The 21,715-nt window shown below is 44.0% G+C and overlaps 1 protein-coding gene across 1 annotated transcript in view; it reads right to left on the bottom strand.

Moving 5' to 3' along the window:
• Positions 1 to 1,217: 1,217 nt before the first annotated feature.
• LOC146856871 (uncharacterized) overlaps positions 1,218 to 21,715 on the bottom strand; it is a 732,840-nt gene continuing 712,342 nt past the window's right edge. Inside the window, exons 5-6 of the mRNA XM_085647001.1 lie at positions 4,142 to 4,325; positions 1,218 to 2,005 (exon numbers count right to left, since the gene is read on the bottom strand). Of these exons, the coding sequence (XP_085503127.1) occupies positions 4,207 to 4,325 (119 nt within the window). The 3' untranslated portion in view covers positions 1,218 to 2,005; positions 4,142 to 4,206. The remainder of the gene's footprint in view (positions 2,006 to 4,141; positions 4,326 to 21,715) is intronic.

The raw sequence follows: 21,715 nt of genomic DNA, 5'->3' as shown, positions 1-21,715 counted from the left end.
AAGAATGCAAAACGTTCTAAGTTTTTCCTTTTAGTTTTTCTAGTGGAGCATGGATTTGCACGCGGCAAAACTGAAATAGAGTTAGAAAAGATAGGGTTAGCTAATTTGATATGTTATCTTGCTGTAGTCTGCTTACAATTGAATAGCGAATTAAAAAAACAATAAAAAACAACTTTATAAATAAACTCCATACTAACACATTTCCAAAACAAGCCACAGAGTCGAGGGTCGTTGAATGCGCCATTGTTTCAGATAGGTGATATGCCTGAGAAATATCTATTGCAGGGAAGGACTTATGTCTCATTTTACAGCTTCACTTCCTTGTGCGAGACCGCAGTCTGAATCCGTACCTTTGTTACCAGGTAACACATTTGAGAAGAAGATGTTTGTGGATTATTTACATGGCGGCTAGATTACCTTCCTGAATGAATTAAGTACCTGCTACTCCTGCCAGTAATCTAACACGCCTTCCATTACTTATTAAATACATGTTGTCCTTGTTGCACTTATGTGTCAGCCTCCTACTTACGTTTCAGCATGGCTGCTAGGCTGCTGAGACAAAGGCTCTGTTCTGCAGCGTTACACGGGTATTACAGTACTTCCTTGATACAGGTGGCGCCATAAGGAATCACTTTATATTTGTTGTTTTATATTAAAAAAACCCATCATATTATACGGTATAATATGATTTTTTTTATAAATTTTATATCATACAAAACAATAAAAATTGTTCTTTCAAGTCAACGACAGTCATCCTAGTCTTACTGCATATATCTATTTCCATGCACACTCCAGTGCACAACAAAGTTTGTGCGCTGCTCAACAGTATGTGTGTCCTTGAGCAACCTTCACATGATGAAACTGTGCTGTTAGATTTACATGGACTGTGGGATCATTTACAATTGGCTGAAATCACTGCCCAAGATTGTAGCAGATTTTCTTCTTCCACCAAAGTGGAGTAGAAATGTATGCCATATTTAAGGCCTCATTGGGTGAATTGGGGCACATGAAATACCACTGACTCCTTGTCTGTGTCGTAAAAGGCGCTTTATTGAAACAGGTGCATATCACATCAAAATCCTCAGCCTAAGGCTTTACAGAATTAAATCCGCATTAGACATTCAATCGCCTACCTTCCTCCCCCACCACCCTTAATCCCGACCCCTGTATCCATACTCTTCAAACTTTGACATCCTATTCTATTTATTTCTCTTCTTGTCTCACTTTAAACTTCTGCTTAGCAGTGAAGTAATTAATCTGTGCTCAATTTTCTAATCCACCATTTGTGCCTGCTTATCCTATGTTAACCCATCTAACCTTAAGTGAGGGCCTGCAAAATTGTGTGCCAACCGCCACCAGAAAAAGGCACCTACCTGACTATTTCTGCCCCCCACCAGCTGCAAAGTATTCCTGTGTACTCAAGGTCCTGACCAAAAACTCCCTCAGCTTCAAGAGCTATAACGTCATCTCCTATTCTGACAGATGTACACCATCATCCCTGAAAACCTAACTTCCTCATACTCCAAATCCAACGTGTTGGATTCTGCCTATGCCCTCATCCCTACAGAAGCAGCGCATCTCCCTATTCACCTTCCTCCTCCCTCTATCTATGGATGATGGCTTGTCCACTCCTTTCCAACACATCTGAGGCATAAACTCTATTTGATCTTATAACAGCCTGACGATGGCAATATTATCTCCCTCAAATCCTGTTTCATAAACCTCAATATTGTCAAAACTTTTTCTACTGCCATATCGTTCTCTCCTAAGTGGATCATCAAAACATCTCAGCAGGTATTACCCCCTTATAATCTAATTAAGCGTATGCAACATCTCCATCCATCACATGCCCCTTTACCAAACTACTCATCTGTCACAGAACTGGTTTGAAAACCCAGATTCCTACCCCATGTACTCCTCCCAGCTGCCCGATCCACCCATTTTATGAGGGAGTGTCCAAAAATACATACCAACAAGGCAGCAGTCAATGGACCTGGAACTGAACCTGAAAAAGAAAACAATTTGAACACATCATCCCCCACGCTGCTCGTAACGTACCTCCGAAGACAATCTGATGACCATCTACCTAGCCCATTATCTGCTCCCTAGACTACCCTCTCTTACCGGCCTTTATAGGTGCCCCCAATCCAATATTAATGAGTGCCAGAGTCTTTGGCTACCAAACCAAGCTTCATGACTGCCTCTCTCAACACTGCCAGCAATTGAAAGAAGTAACCTGATCCCTTTGTTTGTGCTGAAAAACAATCCCTTCCAATTTCCCTGCTCCCATGCTGAGCTTCTTGCCCCATGTCGCAGGGAAAACCCCTTCTTCTTGGAAATGCAAAACCACCATCGCTCCCTTCGATCTCAGGTCAGTCTTTGACCTAATCAGTCTTATTTCCAGTCCCTTCTGCCTAAAGCTAACATCTTCCCATTAAAACCCTTGGCTACCCCGACTCCCCAATAGCTCTGACACTATAAAAGCCCCAAAAAACATCCACATCAGTGTAGAAAAAAGGACAATTTCAAACTGTGAAAGAAATACTTTTGCTAAACTATGAATGACCCTGCAGAAAACCTGCCAAGTCAGAGGCTTCCTCTTAGGAGCCATTTTGTCCTTGTTACTTAGCCCAACCTTCTAGCATTCTCTTGTCCAATCCCCCTGTGTATGGTGCATATCCCCACAGGAGCTTCCCCATCAATACAATGAGCACAACTTTCCCCACAATTATCACTTTGTATAAGCATTTCTCTGTCAGCTGTAAGAGAAACTGCACTATATCTTGAACTCTTCCCCACTCATCTGTGCTGCGATGGGCTCCCGAGCTGAGGAACTCAACCCAGGCCTGGTAATATGCCGCCCCGTGGACGCTGCCAGGGACCTGACTACCCGTTGTCAAATCCTTCGTCTTCCACTGTCCATAACTCTGGCTGCACCTGAGTTCTGTCCCTCTGTGGCTACGTGGCCAGCCCATGGAACCTCTCCCACTGTGAACGAGCCAAAGCATCCGCAATTTCATTTTCCATACCTGTTACATGTTGAGCTTTAAACAAAATGTCCTGTTGCAAACATTACAGTATCACAACCCTCAACAACTTAAGGACCTGCATGTCTCTTGCTGACTGCCTGTTGGCCACTTGCACCACAGCCATATTATCTACCCTGAAGATTCCTTTTTTGTGTTTCAACAAATCTCCCAACAGTGTGACAGCTACCACCAATGGAAAAAACTCTAGGAATGCTATGCTGCTTCCCCCTCACTTCCAACAATCTGGCCATTCCTCTGTGCAACAGTGACTCTGCAAATACTGTCCAAAATTGATGACGCCAGATGCTTTGCAATAAATCTGAACATGCCAGTCAAAAACTTCTGGTGTTGTGATCGGAATGCCATGAAAGGAATCCAAAAAGCATCATCACATTTGCAGATCTTCCTGAACCTCTGGGGCTAACCTCACGTGATGGTGTGGAAGGGAAAGTCTGATAGTGCTAGTCCAAACCTCCTACAAAATGTCTGGCCTGTCCACACGACTCTACAAGCAAAATTGATGTGTCCCACCAAGACCTGCACCTCCCATACTGTGACCTTATGCTTAGCCAGCAACATGTTCCATAGTAATTTTATTTTTGTTTACTTCTTATTTGATGGAAGACGGGCTATCATGGCCACCAAAACCAACTCAATCCCTAAAAAAGAGACGTTGGTCATCTGACCCACTATCTTCTCTACCAGCAGCCAATGGTAGTCTGCAAAAATCCAAGTGCAGAACCAAAAAAAAGTAATCAAGATAGTGTGTCACATTCTTGTGACCCTTTGTAACTGTAAAAAGCCACTGTTGGAAAGTGCTGAAGCACTGGAAGAGCAACCGGAATGCTGATTTAATGTCACATTTTGTCATTCAAGCTCCTGAGCCTGCCTGCTCTACCATGGTCACAGTCACATCCACATCAACTGAGGCCCTCCTGTCATGACAAAGGATACAAAATTAAATACAAAAAAAAATTTACTAGAACCCTACTGCAACTCCAGGCCACCCACCACAACCACAATCAAATTTAAAAATTAAATACAAGTACAAATAAATACTAGTGCATGCCCTCTATCAAGCAAAACACTTATACACAAGTTTTTGAACTTACTTGAGCTGTGACGAAAACAAAGTCCTTGAAACGCAATAGTGTGCATATGCAGCAGGAATTGCAGACTAAGAGAGTGATCCTTCCATCTTGAAATCCAAATGAAAAGGGACCAGTAGTAGGACAAAGCACTGGCAGGAGCCTTCTGGACAGGAAGAGGATGTTGTAGTCTCTGGGGCACTTCCCCCTGTTGAAAAAATAAGATAAAGAAAATGCTTTTTGCACTAAAATACAACCTGAACCATCTGGTCGAGTAGAATATTCACTTGAAACTGTATTTAGCTGCTTCTTGTTTAGAGAATCTGCTTGAAAAGCAGCCACTTCCACTTTGATCGCCAGCATCACAAAAGTGGCATCAGAATGGTATGTGGCAAACAGAAGTCGAGCTAGCAGCTGGCAAATCTCGCTTGCGCTCACTAATGGCCAACAAATCTTGATTGTGTACACAAGAGCGCGCATACCAAGCATTGCGTGCAACAACGGGATTATAATTCTGCCATGTGCCAGAAGGAAGAATTTAGCAGGAACTCTGCATTACACACTTAGGGGCCTATTAGTGTGGCGGGCGGATCGCCACTGCCCAACCGGCCCATAGAACCCCGTCAGACGGCCTTTTACCCCCCCGCCACATTTGCATGGCGGGGGGTACCGCAGCGGACGGAAAGACCGTCCGCCACTTTTCCACCGGTAGGCAATCGTCACGATTGTCTACCGAGCGGAAAAGGCCCATAATATGGTGGACCATATTATGATGTGTGTGGTAAAATGCCTTTCCATGGCAGAGACTCCGCCATGGAAAGGCATGCGGTTTTTACTTTGGGGGCCCGTTGTGGGTCCCGGGAGGTGGGAGGGTGAGGGGCTGCACTTGGGGGGTACCCATGGTATCCCCCTACATTGTCATGCACAAGGTGGCAGGTACCCCGCGGGGCCTGTCACGTTGTGCATGCCAATGCACAACATGCATATTCAACATTGTAGTGGGTGCTGCTCACAGCACCACCCGCCACAATGTTGAATATGCGGGATACGACTGCCACGGTGGCGGTCGCATCCTAATTGGCGGTCCAGGACCGCCGCACCACTGGCAGCTGGTCCCAGCACCGCTAGGGTGGCGGGCGGACTGAAGTTCGCCCGCCATTCTAATGGACCCCTTAGAGCAGAATTACCCAAATTCCACCAACTCCGCAAGTGTAATTATAATTCTGCCTGGGCCGAGTGTTTAAGAGACTACTTAACCTGTTTTGAGGTTAGAAAGTGGATGTAGCACTCATTTTTGACAAGAAAAACAAGTTTATTTTAAGCGCGTCAGAAGCAGCATTAAGTCGTTTTAAATTTGGGCCTTACCTACAGGGTTGAATAAGACTTGGGGTGGGTGGAGCTCGTGGAGTTTCACTCTATGGAATTCTGCGGGGTTACATAAAAATGGCATGAGATACCACGGAGTTCCATAAGGAGGCAGAAATCGGCACGTTGCACTGCTCGCACTCAATTTAGCTTCCAGAGCTTGTTCCGTGCTGCAAAATTAGTGCAAACAGCAACAAGTGGCACACCAGAGGGGTCTTCTTCTTTGAGAATGGTTGCATTGAGAAAATCTCACTGGGTGCTCTCCTAGTGCCTGAAAATGGCGCTAGGGGAGGCAATTTACCGTTGGCGAGCTGCACACAAGAAAAAACTTCGCCACTCTGCAGTTAGCGGCTGTTGCCCAGAACTCCGTATTAAAAGCATAAAACAGAGTGGCTAAAACTCTCCGAACTCTGCAGGTGAGGCAACATTTATTGCCCACCCCTAAATAGGACCTGCAAAGTGTGCATTGGACCTGTATGTATCAAAGGAGATTGCGTGCTCAAGAGCTGCTCCTAGCCCCACAGCACACCAGTTTCTACTTTACTGATTGTCCAACAGAAACCTGACCAGGACCCTGGTGGGAAGGTTAAAGCATACAACTCCATTTTGTAGCCGCAGTTTCTGTGAGGCCTAAACAACCCAGAGAGCCAGCTTAAAGCAAAGGTGGTAAGAGCCTACAATCTGTCCAGTGCAATCTTTCTTTAAAACTATTATTTTACACTGTGACTTTGTTTAAATTTCATTTCTTGTTTTCCCTAGATTGTGTTAAAGATACTAGAAGGCAACCCCCTCACCCATAGAATCTAAAAAGGCAAAAACAGCCCTGAGGTGAGTGTTTAAGAGACCCATGAAACTATTTTGTGGTTAGAAATTGTGTTTGTAAAGTGCATGTAGCACTTACCAAAAAACATTTTTTTTTAAAGTGTGTGAAAAGCAGCATTTAGTCGTTTTAAATTCTGGCCTTACCTCAGGGTTGAACAAGACCTGGAAAGGTGTGTAATGGACCTTTCTGTGTCCACTGGATGGTGTTCTCAGGAGCAGCTCCTAACCCCGGGCACACCAGTTTCTGCTTTCATGATTGGCCACAGGGCACCTGACCAGGCCTCTGCCCTCCCCTAACACCTGCACATCTTCTTAAGTTTGTGGAAGTAAGTTTAAGGCAGACATCTCCATTTTGTAGCCCCAACTTCTATGATGTCTAAACAGGCCAGAGATCCAGCACAAAGCAAAGGTGGTAGGAGCACACATTCTGTGCAGTGAAACTTTACTTTAAACCTGATATTTTACACTGCGGCTTCATTTACATTTTTTCTTTGTTTTACCTAAACTGTACGATAGCTACTAGAAGCCAAATCCGCATCTACACCCCCTTAGAATCTTAGGGCCAGATGTACGACCAATTTGCATGCACAAAATCGGTCACAAACCAATTTGCGCATGCAAAATTGGCTGTACGCAGTGTACGAAAAGCACTCGATGCAAATGAATCGCCAACTTACAATAAAAGCAACCAGTATTTGCACACCAAAAAGAGCGAATCGCAATTTGCGACTCGCAAATTACAATGTACAGGCCAGTGCAATTTACCATGAATCAGAAGCAGGTGGTAACCAGGCCCAGCAGAGGAGGCGGAGACAGGAGAGGATATTCAGAGTCAGGCTAACCTTGAGTGAGATGACAGAGGTGGAGATATGTAGCCAGTACAGGCTGAGTAGCACTGCTATCCTAGACCTCACAGACACCTTGAAGCCATAATTGGAAAGTAGAACCCTGAGCAGCAATGCAATCCCCACCCATGTGCAGGTTTTCTGCACCCTCCACCTATTGGCCACTGGTAGCTACCAAGATGTAATTGCACTGCCTAGAGGTGTGTCGCAGAGCGCGCTTTCGCGTTTCTTTCACAATGTCCTAGATTCCATGCTACATGACATACATGAACACATCTACCTGCCCAGGGATGATGTGGAACTGGAAAATACAAAACTGCAATTTTACAGAATAGCAAGGTTTCCACAGGTCATGGGGTGCATAGTATTGGGACCCATGTACCCATATTTCCCCCATCCCGCATATAATATATATTCCACAATAGGAAAATCACACTTTCCCTCAACATCCAAGTTGTCTGTGATGCAGACAACATCATCACAGACATTGTGGGCAAATATCCTGGGAGCACCCATGGCTCATACATCTTAAGACACAGTAACATATACCACAAATTAGGCGACTATGATGAAGGATGCCTACTAGGTACTCAATGTCATGTCAACAGTAAAATGTATTTCCACCTTCTTGCCTTTCTGCATGTTGCCTCATAATCTTATTTTCATTACCAGGTGACAGAGCGTATGTCCTGAGGCCACGGATACTCACACCATACCTGTCGCCAAACAACCCAAGAAGCGGTACAACATAGTACATAGGCAAACCAGGTCTGTGTTAGAGCGCAATTTTGGCATCCTAAAATTGCTCTTCAGGTGCCTTCACAAGAGGGGTGGAGCCCTGCAGTATGCACCTGAGACAGTCTGCAAAAAAGTGGCAACATGTGCCTTGATCCAAAACATGGCCTGCAGGGATGGCTTGCCCATGGATGTGTCTGACTCCGATTCGGAGAATGATGACTCAGGACCACCTGCCCAACAGCAATGGGGTGGTAGCTCTTAGCAGAAGGGAGAAGGCACAGGTACCAGATAGCCAACAATTATTTTTCAAGGTACGTCCAAACTAATGACACACTACCCTCTACAAAAGACAGCACAAAATGTGAATGTATCTTTGAATTTAGCTTTAATGTGCAAGCTTCCACAAACAAAATATGGACAGCCTGCCCATATAAAAATGCATAAACAAACAAATACAGCAGTGTATTGTGGTTACAGCACCACAAATGCAAACAATGCTATGGGCCCATGACAGTGCAGTTACTGTCCACAAGTCACTTCCTGCCTTTACGTCCAGCCTGGTAGGAGATTCCACCTGCCAGACGTGCCTGGCGGCTGCTGCTTTTCCACAGCATTGGTGTGTCCGCTGCAGACATGCTAATGTGGCTTGAGACCTCACTGTCTGCTCCCTCAGTGGCACCCCAATGGCTTATATGTGAGTTTGCAGTATCTCCACTGCTGCTGTAATTTGTTGCAGGCCACATGCCACATCACCACTGTAGTGGCCCATTTCCACCTGAAGCCCCAGGGTGCGCTTCGTGTGTTGGCTAGTTGCCAGCGCTCACATCTCAATGTCCCTGGTCAAAGCGTCCATCCTGTGTCCCATGCTTCTTTGCTGCCCCCTCTCCTCAGCCATTTCCTTACACAGATCCCCAATTGCACCTGTGAGGGCATCAGATTTCTCCTCCATGCGGCACTGGTTGTCAGCCATCTGCTGAGTTATGTTTCTGAATCCCTGGCTCAGCTGCAGGTTCATCAGCCTTACTTGCAATTGTTGCAGGCGCTGAATTCGGAGTATTGCCTGTTCCAGGCCGCCAAACAACACCTGATTGGATGCCCCAGCAGGTGGCTGGGTGTTCAGACTGGTTTGCATCCACCTTCTGGACTGTTGGGTTTGAAGGACCAGCCGGACCCTGGTGGCAGGAGTGTGTTGTGCTCGTGCTGTGTGCCATGATGCTGTCGTCACACTGGCTGGAGCCTGTGTTGAGGTCGATGCACCACTGTGTTGGACTTCGGACAACTTGGACCACTTGATGTTCCCCCATCCTGCCCTTCCTCCATCTGGGACTGCTTCTGGCTTCCCTTAGTGTCATCTGCACTGTGCTCTCCTCCCAGAGGTGTATCTGTGTGGCAAAAGATGTAAGGAGACAATACATTATGGGAGTCACTATCTCAGTAGTGTTGCAATGTTTTTCAGCTTATGTATTTCCGTGACTACACTGTGTGTGTCAGTGACTACATTTCCCATAATGCACCACTTGTTTTTTTTGGGTGTGGCGATGTATTTATGTGTGTGAATGATTGGCATGCATGTGCAGAAAAGACTTAAGTGGTGGAGTCAACACGTCTTACACATTTCACACTTACCAGGGTTTGTTGTTGGCTGTGATATGTCGAGAGTCCCAAACCGCGAACAGCATCCCTCTCCAGGGTACTCTCCACCATGGCCTCTGCTGCAGATGGTTCTGATGCAGTAGATGGCCCTCCTCCTGTCCCTTGGACTTCTTGCAGTCATGCTGCCACCCTCTCCTTAGCCCTGGAGCACAGATCGTACCATCTTTTTTTGATGTCGTAAAGGGACCTGTGTGCCACACCCAGGGCATTGATGCGCTGCTGCATTTCCCTCCAGATCTTGCGTTTGTCCACTTCTGGGACACTGTGCGATGCCCAATCAAATAGCTGCATGGTTGTTGCAGCATTCCTCTATTATGATGTCTATCTCCTCTGAGAATTTCAACTTCCTCACACACTCCCTCCCAGTCTTGTCACTGCCCTTGCTGCTCATGTTTTTTCAGGGAGCCGGGGTGCAGTACTGAGCTATGCTGCTGCACCTGACCAAGTGCTTGCTATTCTGCTCAGTACTCTCCAGGGACACCACTTCCTGTTTTGGGGTCCTTCAGCTATCTCAGGAAGTGTTTTTGCATTTTTTTCCTGCATTCGCAATTTGCGTGAGCTAATTGGGCTTATTTTGTGCGCTCACGCAATTTGTGCACGCTATAGGTTCTCCTCAACCGGGGACGCTACTTGTGAGTGCGTACCGACTCGCAAATACCGGTACACTAAATTGCGATGCGAGTTATTAGTGACAAAACGGCACAATTTGCAACTCACAATTTTGGATGGTCGTACATCTGGCCCTAAAAAGGCAAAAAGCAGACATTTTGTCTGTAAAGTGTATGTAGCACTAGTTTTTTACTACAAAAACAAGGTTTTTTAAGTGCACGAAAAACAGCATTTAGTGTCTAAGGAACAGCTCTCAACCCCCCTGCAAACCAGTTTCTGCTTTATTGATTACATGACTAGGCCTCTGTCCTCCCCTCACACCTACACAGTCCCTTAAGTTTTAGCTAACATCTTTCAAATAGGTTTCATTTATTTGCTGTTACACCTGTGTTCTAATTGGCTCCTAGGCTAGGCATTCTATTGGACCTGGGGTTTAGGGTATGGGTTCTGATTGGCTGATAGAACTAGGATTCTGATTGAACCTAGGGTTAGGGTATCTATTGGTTCCTAGGGCTTAGGGTTTATGTTTTGTTTGGCTTATAGGCCTTGGGTTCCCATTGGCCCATGGTCACCTGATCTAGGGCTATTTAACGTTACGGCTCAGGGCGCATCAGCCCGGGCATCACAGCTAAGGGCAGAGAGGACAAGGGTAGTTGCCTGTTTGGGCCTGTAGGACCAGGTCATGCCTAGGGCCAGATATGCTACCCTATTTTTGATTTACCAGTCACTACCTTAAGCCATCCACATTCTCAAACAAAATAACACAATCTCAGCAAATGTACACTGCTCATTTACAACAAGCATGCTCTAACCACATTTCAATGTCTCAACCACCACTACAAAACCCCACAAACCACATCTATCCATCCTTCTACACCTCCTACCACACAATTTTACCATTATTCTCACAAAAACTGACACTCTGTCCTATACCACTATAAAATCCACACATCACCAACACAACACAAACTCACATTATAAGTAACCTTACTCCCTTCATGATGCCCTCCCTGTTTGATCCAGCTCTGCCCTTTACTAACTCCTTTCCATCACCTCCAAAGATATACTCAAACTTCTCTCATATCAATTGCCATCAACATCCTCCTCCTCGTTTTACCAAAAACACCCAGCCAAACAATCCTTACACTCCACTCCACCACACTATTTACCTCTTCCTTTTGCCAAATCTAATACAAACAATCATAACCCCTGTCCATCCTCCCTCACACACCACATACACTCTCATCCACTGCACATCCCCACCCCTTTTACCGCCCAACTTCCACTTACCAACAGTACATTTCATCAAAATCATTCAGAGACATTCAATACATCAACATCTTATCACACTACTCGACAAAACAAAACATAACACACACCAGCACATCAAGACCTCATGCAATTTCATACTAAGGGTATCATTATGATGCCAGTCAGACGAGTGTCTGACCGGCACAATAGCGGAAGGAGTCAGCGATCCTGCTGCCCATATTGCAATGCGACCGCCTTCACGGTGGTCGCAAAGTGTACATTTTCCATTGCGGCTTGTGCTGCGGGCTGCAGCACAAGCCGCATTAGAAAATGTACACTTTGAAAACATCCCTGCACCGTGTGGCAGGCATCATGCCGTGCCTGCCAAATGGTGGAGGGATGTTTAGGAGTGCACCATAGATGTCCCCCAGGCCACTTAGCTGAGGGCCAGGGTGGAAGGGGGGCCCACCAGAGGCCCCCAAAGTCACTTTCCACCTGCTTTTTCATGGCTGACGAGCCGCCATGAAAGGGCAGGGAGAAAGGGACATTGTAATCCCTACGGCAGTGCCTGAGCAGGCACCAACCCTATTGTAGGGATTACTGCCCGTCCGACGGTCCGGCAAGCGTCGGACTGTGCCTCCGCCTGCTACCTCCGACCGCATTCATTGTAATGCGGCGGTCAGACCACAACCGACGAGCCGTCTGTTGCAGTCCAACTGACATCAGAATGACTGCCTAAGTTCCATCACAAAATAGAAACAAACACCCACTCCCACCATCATGACCACACTAATTATACAGATCCTAAACCAACTTTATTCACAAATTCTCTGTCTTCACTAACACCTACCACCATTACCCCAAAACAACAACACTCATTCACCCTGAAAACATGACCCACATGCTTCACCACCACCCCTAACCCATTCACCTCCCATCCGAAACAGCTGCTAACCAAATAAACAACATGCCGCTCTTTACAACCTCACATCTACTTGTATATTAAAAAAGACTACTCTACAAAAAGCCCACCACCTCACTCTCAACCACCATCTCCACCACCTACACACACAGAACCAACAAAATGCCTTCTAGGCCTGCTGACTGAGGATTATGATATAGACAAACAACACTATTGCCATTCTGATACAGTTAATACCAACACTAATAATACACCTACAACTAGTTCAACGAATACCATTCACTTTTTTATAAAACAAAGTCACATCACCAGCAAAACACAATCTCTAGACTGCCTTCTAATAAATTCTCAATCACTCTCTAAAAACAAGCACCACATCTATGACCTATTCACTGATACACAACCTGACTTAGTATTCATAACTGAATCATGGCTGAGAGATGACATGGCTCCAGTAATGCATGAAGCCGTTCCTCCAGGCTATCAATATGTCACACAAAATTGCATAGGCAAAAGAGGAAGTTGACTTTCTGGTGGGTTCAAGGAAACAATAAATCTCACTAAAGCTGACAACATTTCCATACAAGGTTGTAAGGCCCTCATCACCAGATGCAACCCTATGGCAAATTCCACTTGTAACTTCCTCCTTCTTTACATACCTCAACCTAGCAATGCAACATTCCCAGATATGTTTCTAGACACAGTTTCAAACCTTATGACATTGCACTCCAACCTATGCATCCTGGTTGACCTAAACATATGGTTTGGCAAACCCAATATACCTTGTCCAAGAATTATCATCAGTGGCCTAGACACACTGAACCTACATCGGATCATCTATAAGCCCACACACATCACGGACCATATCTTTGTTGTATTTTTTGAAAATCCAGAACTACTTACCTTTCAAAGGATTACTCTAGCCACATGGTAGTTTTCCAACACAAAACACTACAAATCACCACATCTAAAGCCAGCTTACATGCAACCACATATCGACCATGGAACGCACTTAATTTTGAATACTTAGAAACACAACTAACATCCAACACAGATTTAGACACAATAAATTCAGTACAAAACCAATAAACATCAGTGGCACCAGAAAGCTTTTGATATCCTAATACTACTAAAAATAACAAAACAGGCCAAAAAAACAAGCATCTTTGATGAATGCGGAACTAAAAAATATAAAACAACAAATTGCTAAACTGTAGCACACCTGGTTCAAAACACATAACATTCCAGACACACTTCACCGACACCAACTTAACAAAATATACAAGTCAACAATCAAATACGCTAAAAAATGTACTAGTCAAACAGAATTCAAAATGTTAAATGTGCAAATAGAGAATTTTATCAAGTTCTCCCCGAATTTTGTAAACCTACATGCACAGAAGGAACTCATCCCATTTCTTAAGAATTTCCTGACAAACTGGCAAATATTTGCACAGCCAAAGAAGACATGTTGGACTCCTATTTATAACAAAGGAAAACCACCAGCACTAACCCATTTCCAACAATCCCCTCCAATGGTAGGCTAACCCAGCCTCTGCATTCCTTCAGAAACTGGATTTATGGATCTTGTGAAAGCAAGATGACCCTTGTCCACCACAAATCTTCAAGAACATACTTTTAACTACCTCTACTGCCACACCAGTCAGAACAATCATCAACAATTCTTTGACTGAAGGAGTCTTTCCAGAAGACTTAAAAAGGCAAAGATATGCCCATTATGAAAGGATACAAACCTGGACCCACATGACCCAAACAATTACAGATTGATTACAAACTGACCATTCCTCAGCAAACTGATAGAAAGAGCACAATTCTCCCAGGTGTCCCAATTCATTTAAGACAACTCCTTTTTTTCTGACTTCCCAACAGGATTTCATCCAGGAAGAGGCGCAGAATCTGCCCTTCTCTCCATCAGGAATGACAATAAAAACATAGACCAGAACAGGGTCACTGCACTACTTCTCTTGGATATTTCAGCAGCCTTCGACACAGTTGATCATGGCACTCTAATTCAAATACTCTACGAAGCTGACATAGTGGGGACAGCTCTCGACTGGATCACATCCTGCCTTCAAAACAGAACAAATGTCCATAGTCCCCTTTTCTCATCCAAACCGTACTTCAGAAAAGTAGGGGTCCCTCGAGGCTACCAGCCCTGATGAACCCCAGAGAAGTCGTTATTAAAGCCAGACTGAGATTGGTTCAATTCAATATCCCCGGTAGGACATACTCTGCTAGGTCCCGGATATTCAACATGGGGAGAGAGGAGAACCCCTGCTGTTGTTTGATGTGGTGCAGAAGAGGGCACGTTCCTGCATACAATTTGTGGCTGCACCATGTTGAGTGAGGAAAGGGGGAAATCAACAGCAAAATGGAAGTTTGAATGAAAATAGTTATCCCCAAGACACCCTACATAGTTATACTGGGCATCCCTAGTGATGTAGATATCCCTAGAAAACAATTGTTGCTCTGCATGTAGGACTTTCTTATAGCAATATATAGTGGTGTTAGAATGTGGGGGGTGAGGGCACGCTCCTATGCAAATGAGGGAACGCACCCTGAAGGTAGCACTGGCGCTTTAAGTGCAGCAGCTCTATAGGTATTACTGAAGGGAACGCACCAGCGTCTGCGCCCCCTTCTGTAATACCAAAGTGCCCCCGGGTACGGATTGTATTACGGCCCCTGGACACCATCATGGGTGGAGGAACTAATTAAAACACTCTTCTGAACCCCTTAGGGGACGCCAAATAGGCCATAGATTACCTACAAGCAAAGAAAGAAAGAAAAATAATGAATCCAAGGTATGAGTCCTGCCCTGCCTCTTCCTGTCGATGATGGGTGAAGAGCCCGTCATTGCATGGGGCTTTGCCTGTACTGGGCATGCATGCATCCCAAACAGCAGGCTCTTTCACCCTCTTTATAGTTAGCATGTTTCCGCGCAGGGACCCTCCTTCTTGAATTGTTTATGGGGTTTTCTAGTCCCTGTGATGCCCCAACAGCAAAGAGTCCTTCCTCTTGGCAATGTGAATGATGGGATTTTGTTTCATAATATGGGCACATTCACTGAATAAAAGTCCCATTCACTCTAAGCGTTAGTGGGCCAATTCTTGACTTTGCCAAGGTTTTGTTTGTGAACATTCTTTATCCTTTTATTTTTCTATTCATCCTTGTGCAATTAAACTTTATCTTCAAGATGCAGTAAAATTCAAAGTCAAAAGTACATTTTCGTGGTGCCAATAAGAATCCCATTTACTGTTCTAAGAATACCTGCCTTCTAGGAAGCACGCGTACTGTTCTTTTCAAAATTATATGCAAATGTTGTTTTATATGTCAGTGGCGGCTTGCTTTCTTTTTTGTCTCCTTTCTATTTTTTGGTCCTATGTTTGCCATAAAAAACAAATTGACCATCACACTAGCTTGCCAAAACCAGACCTATTAGTTTTTACAATTCTTGATTTTCACTCGCTTTTCTGCACTCTCAAGTCCCTCTGTTAGCATGCTGGACAACCCTCGCTTACTTACAGAGTCAATTAATGTATTGCAAATAGCCCAATTATCTGATTGAGTAGGTAGAAAGTACAGTATGTATGAAACAAAATAGCAAGTGTTCTTCGGGAAATATAATTAGTCTGGCAGGAACAGAAAGCTTTTTTATGGGGTTGACCGTAAACATAATTAAATCACCACTCCTGCAAAAGCAATGGAAGCATTCTTTGATATTTTGAAAGAATAAATACTATGGTGTATGTAGTGTGCAAGGCAAGCAGTCTAAATAAGTAATTTAAAATAATTACAGCAAGATATTATCTTATATACACCTGTGAAGCTAAAATCATAGCTCTTGGGATTCACTGCTTATATATTTATTTTTAATTGTTGCTTTGGATTTTCTTTTTAAGTAATTTTCCATGTCCACCTAGTGTTGCCACATAGAGACGCATGCCTGCCAAATACCAATTTATAATTGGACACAGAGAATTGTGATGAACTTAAAATATATTATTATAGCTACAGAATGACAATATTTATCAAAGATTGTACATGCTTCTTTGCAATTATGTGGGTGTTCAGGCCCAGATTTCAAAACTGTCACACAACGCAGCACAGCACCCAAAGTTGCTCTGCTGAGTTGTATGACAGGAAGTGAGCAGGAAAGAATTATATCCACTAAGATATGACTCACTATCCTAATCTCTTTCTAGTGCTGTCACGCAAGACTGCCGAGCACCACATACCGCACACATAGAGAAAAGTAATAAAAACATACTCCTTGATTATTAGAATTAATAACTGGAGCAAAATTCAAATTGCCATTATTCATGTGCTGTTTTAATCCAAAATGAATCATTTGTATGTATATTGTTCATGATTTAAATGCATAATTTGAATGCTAGTTATTGTTTATCCAAGCATGTTCATTATTGTGGTGGACTTCTGAAGCATCCAGCTGAGTTTCGAAACTGATTTTGGGTTTCAAAGTCTATGACATGTTGATTTTGAATGTAATTGTTATTCATTTGTGAAAAATGTAAGATAATAAATATATGGCCACACTAATTAAATTTGGCCCCACTATACTGAATTGAATGTGATGTTCATTAATGTCAGGAAAGGTGAATATTTTATCAAGAACATATAGTGGCCTTACCTTACTAACATAATATAGGCCCAGCCCCTTAGTAAATGCAACCTTCTAAAAGTGGCATTTTTAAAATTGTAATTTACAATTCAACTTTATCATAAGATTGAATTTTTTATTTGAATTTCAAAGACACCAAACATAAACTGGTAACCTATTCCCATTTGGAAGTTACAGCTTATTACATGTAATAAGGTAACTCCAACGCTATCCAAAGGGATGGAAGAGGCAGGTCTTGCAGTAGTGAAAAATCAGTTTAAGAGTTTTTCACAACCAAGACATGTGAAACTTAAAAGTACATGTCTAGCTTTTTAAATACAGTGTGCTCTGCTCTCCGAGCTGTCCCGGGCCTACCCTAGGGGTAACTTGTATGTATTGAAAAGAAATGTTTTGGCCTTGCAAAAGGTTTAATTTGCTAGGTCAAAATGACAGTTTAAAACTGCACACACAGGCTGAAATGGCAGGCCTGAGACATTTTTAAGGGCGACTTAAGTAGGTGGCACAATCAGTGCTGCAGTCCCACTAGTGCTATGCAAACAAATGATGGACGGAATGCTGAATGAATCATACATTCACCCCCAGTCAAGAGATCTGGGTTAAATCCATTGTTCTTTTGCTCACCATGCCACCCCAGTTTAGACCCAGCCATATGCAAATCAGTCTTGATCCTGTGCCTCATGGGAACAGTCCAGACCGAACTCCCAAGCCAGGTCCTCCCTGGACCAGAAACAAGCATCCTGGGACTGGTTTCTGGGTCTTACCCTTCATCAGCCAGGCTAGCTTGATTCCAGTGGCACAGTGAGCAAGGTTCCCACGTCTGGGCATACCCATCCCACTTAGGGTGAAAAGAGCTATGCAAACAAATGATGGACGGAATGCTGAATGAATCATACATTCACCCCCAGCCAAGAGATCAGGGTTAAATCCATTGTTCTTTTGCTCACCATGCCACCCCAGTTGAGACCCAGCCATATGCAAATCAGTCTTGACCCTGTGTCTCATGGGAACTGTCCAGACCAAACTGCAAAGCCAGGTCCTCCCTGGACTGGATACAAGCATCCTGGGACCGGTTTCTGGGTATTACCCTTCATCAGCCAGGCTAGCTTGATTCCAGTGGCACGGTGAGCAAGGGACCCACGTCTGGGCATACCCATCCCACTTAGGGTGAAAAGTGATACGCAAACAAATGATGGTCAGAATGCTGAATGAATCATACATTCACCCCCAGTCAAGAGATCTGGGGTAAATCCATCGTTCTTTTGCTCACCATGCCACCCCAGTTTAGACCCGGCCATATTCAGTCCCACTAGCAGCATTTATTCTTTAGGCCCTGGACACACATAGTGCCACTTTATTATGGACTTTTAAGTAAATTAAATATGCCAGTTGGGTATAAGCCAGTGTTACCATGCTTTGAGGAGTGAGCATATGCACTTTATCACTGGTTAGCAGAAGTGAAGTGCACAAAGTGCTATGGTTAGCAAAAATAGATCAGCAAACAAATGGAGGAGAAAGGCAAATCGTTTAGGGGAAGACCACACTAGGGCTGGCATGGTCAAACAGAAGTAATCAAACAAAAAACATTTTGTGCCTTTTTGCGTCACTTTTGTAACACAAAACAGCGCAATATCTTTGTAAATCCGACCCTCAGTGTGCTACTGAGAAATGATTTTAAATACCACCATCAATTTTCAACTAACAGGTCAAAGCGCCAGTACATTAAAATACATATTTACAAACCATTATTTTCTTGTTACACTTTTCTTTTGCGCTGTTCATTTAACAAGTTGTTGAGTATTCAAACGGTGGAATGAATGTGACAGAACAAGTAAATTAACAAATCACTGAGCAAACAATCCAATAGACAGCTATAGATTAAATTAATTGTCTTTCAATATACCATCGCTGAATAGATTATCTTATACATTGGCACTGTTACACTCACTATCTTAAGAGCTTATTCTTTGACTTTTAAGTCAATTTCCTCCTGAAAACAACTGAATTGTATTTGGATGTATTGGAGATGCCGGTGGTGGTAACAAAGCACGCAGTTCAGTGATGGAGGCTTACATTTGGAGGCTTCAATCAGTGACTTTTCACTTTATCAATCTTCTCTCTCAGTTGATCATTCACTCAGTTAAATTAACTAAGTAGATATCCACTATTACGAAATTTTCTATTTTCCAATAATTTATCACATTGTAATTGTGCAAAGAATACACAAACTGCTCGCTGGTTTAGGTTGATGAATAATTACACAAACTGGAAAAGGCAGTCTGATTAGGTTCTCATTTCAGGGTGGAACATTCCAAGTAAAATTGTACAATCCACAAACACCCAGCTCAAATACCAATTATGACAATGCCTATTTTCTAGTTATTTATTGATAAATATTTGTTTTAAACTATTTATATACTTACAGACATCTATTATGTCACAATCTATACTGATTAACTCGGTAAACAAAGAAGTATGCATAAACCAATGCAATATTATTGTAGAAACTGAGGTGTGCCTCAAGTTCTTCTATATATTTATTTAAGAATTGGATTAGCAAAATCCTGTCAATGCTGATACTAAAAGACATATATGCACTGATTAATCCAGGCAAAGTATTACATTTTATGTGTACGTAAAACACCATCCAAGGCCACCAGGAGTAAAGTACAAGACACATCTATTTTCTTTCTATAAAATTCTGACTGTTTCAAAAAGCAATCACAAGTTTTATGAAAGTGTAGAAAAAGTTACATTATAGGCAAACATATTTTCACTTGATGCAATACTGACAAAAAAGTAAATACCTGTCAAAAAATCATGTAGTTGTATAAAAGAAACAGGGCCATATGTATCAAATTTGGATTTTGCGATTTTCAAAATGCGATTTTTAGAGAACCACATTTTGAGAATCGCAAAACCCGACGCAAATAAAAGATCACAAAATTTCAGCGATTCCCAAAAATTCGCAGAATATTAATGCGAATACCTATTTTGCGATTCCTTATTAGCAAAATCGCAAATAAGGAATCACAAATCTGAGAATCGGCAATTCAGGAGCAGCTTGATGACATCACAACGAGGAAGTGTGACTGCCCATGCTGCAACTGATTGCCAGAAGCTGTGTAAGAGGCTGGGAGGAGAGTGAGAGACTTGTGCACTGCAACTGAGAGAAGGGGAAATGGATACACAGAATAAAGAGGAGCAGCATGAGGAGAATGTCAGAAAAAGGAAACAAAAGTTCAGTGAGGGGGAGCCGGAGGTGCTCATACAGGAAATGACAGTCAGCCATGAGCTCCTGTTTGGGAAGCAATCCGTACGTGTGCCAGAGGCATGCAAAAGGAAAATCTGGAGTGAAATACAGGAGAAGGTGAATGCCATCGGCGTGACCCACCACACCGTGGAGGACCTCCGCAAACAGTGGTACGACATGAGCCAAAAATCAAAGGAAAAGGTGGCAACTCAGTTGGCAGAGGCAAAAAAGACTGGTGGGGGAACATCCACTGCAACTGATCCTACGCCTCTTGAGGAGTTGGTGGAGGGCACCCTTCAGCCGGAGAGTGTCAGTGGCGTGGCTGACCTGGACAGCTCCAAACCCTCAAACACCAGTCAAGGTGAGAAGCATGCTATTACTCCCCTGATACATCACCACATCACTCACACACTCAGGAAAGACCCAGGCACTAAACATGAATGCAACTCCAGTACATGTTAACAAGCACACCCAGCAATGCATTATGGGAGATGTAGTCACATGCACCAAACAGTGGAGCAGTGAGACTTAGCAAGGTAGAATCTGGATGAGTAATTCAGGAAAGGCAAAAAATATACAGATAGTACCCATGTAACTCAAAATCTGAAAACTGTATTGCATAACCAATGCGAGGAAGGACACCAAATTAATGTGTGGATTTACATTCACAGCACCACCTGAAACACAGGAATCAATTGTAGAAGGGGAGGATGCATCCCACACTGAAGACCAGTCAGGGCAAGAGGAGCAGGAGGAAGGCAGACCAGCAATCCCTGTGACACGCAGACGGTGCCTCATAGTGCCACCACTCCCACCGCTGGCGACAGGTTCACAGGACACAAGTGGAGAAGATCAGCCAGTCCAGGGCCAGCGTGCAGCACAGCACACAACACAGTCCCCTGTCCATCCTAGTTCAGGAATTTCTTACAGGCGCAGGGCACGGCTGTCCACCAGCACAGCTGCCGTAGGCAAAGACACGGTGTTTGCAGGGCTTGAAAGCACCATGATAAAAGTCCAGCGCCTGCATGCAAAGGCATTAAAGTTAATACAGCGCCAGTTTGCAGCACATAACAACAACATGACCTAGATGATGGCTAGTTTCATGGGCATGACAGGGGCCCTAGAAGGACTGTGTACAGAGATGAGGAGAGACCGAGCAGCCAGGCGCAGGGAGAGACAACGTCTCCACAGCCAGTTGGAAATATACACCAAAGCTGTGAACTGCCTGTCCACTGTCACGTCACTGGTGGCATGTCGCTGTGTGAGCATGCAGCATGAAATGGCTCACTGCTGCCAGGATGTGGCCAAGGGCGTGGTGCAGGTCACACATGCTGTGGACCAGCTGCGGGTAGCAGCCACAGGTGGCACAGGACCCCTGAGCTCACTGGAGAGTGAGGACCAGTCCAGCAGGAGCAGCATCCCTTCACTTATTCCCCAGGACAGACGGTGGAGTGCGCGGCAGGGGAGAAAAGCTGATGACTCA

This window comes from Triturus cristatus, chromosome 3_2 (genome assembly GCF_964204655.1).
Source record: "Triturus cristatus chromosome 3_2, aTriCri1.1, whole genome shotgun sequence".
In the NCBI taxonomy this organism is placed as follows: domain Eukaryota; kingdom Metazoa; phylum Chordata; class Amphibia; order Caudata; family Salamandridae; genus Triturus; species Triturus cristatus.
Note: the sequence above shows the minus strand (reverse complement) of the source record. Positions and strands in the feature narration are given on the sequence as shown.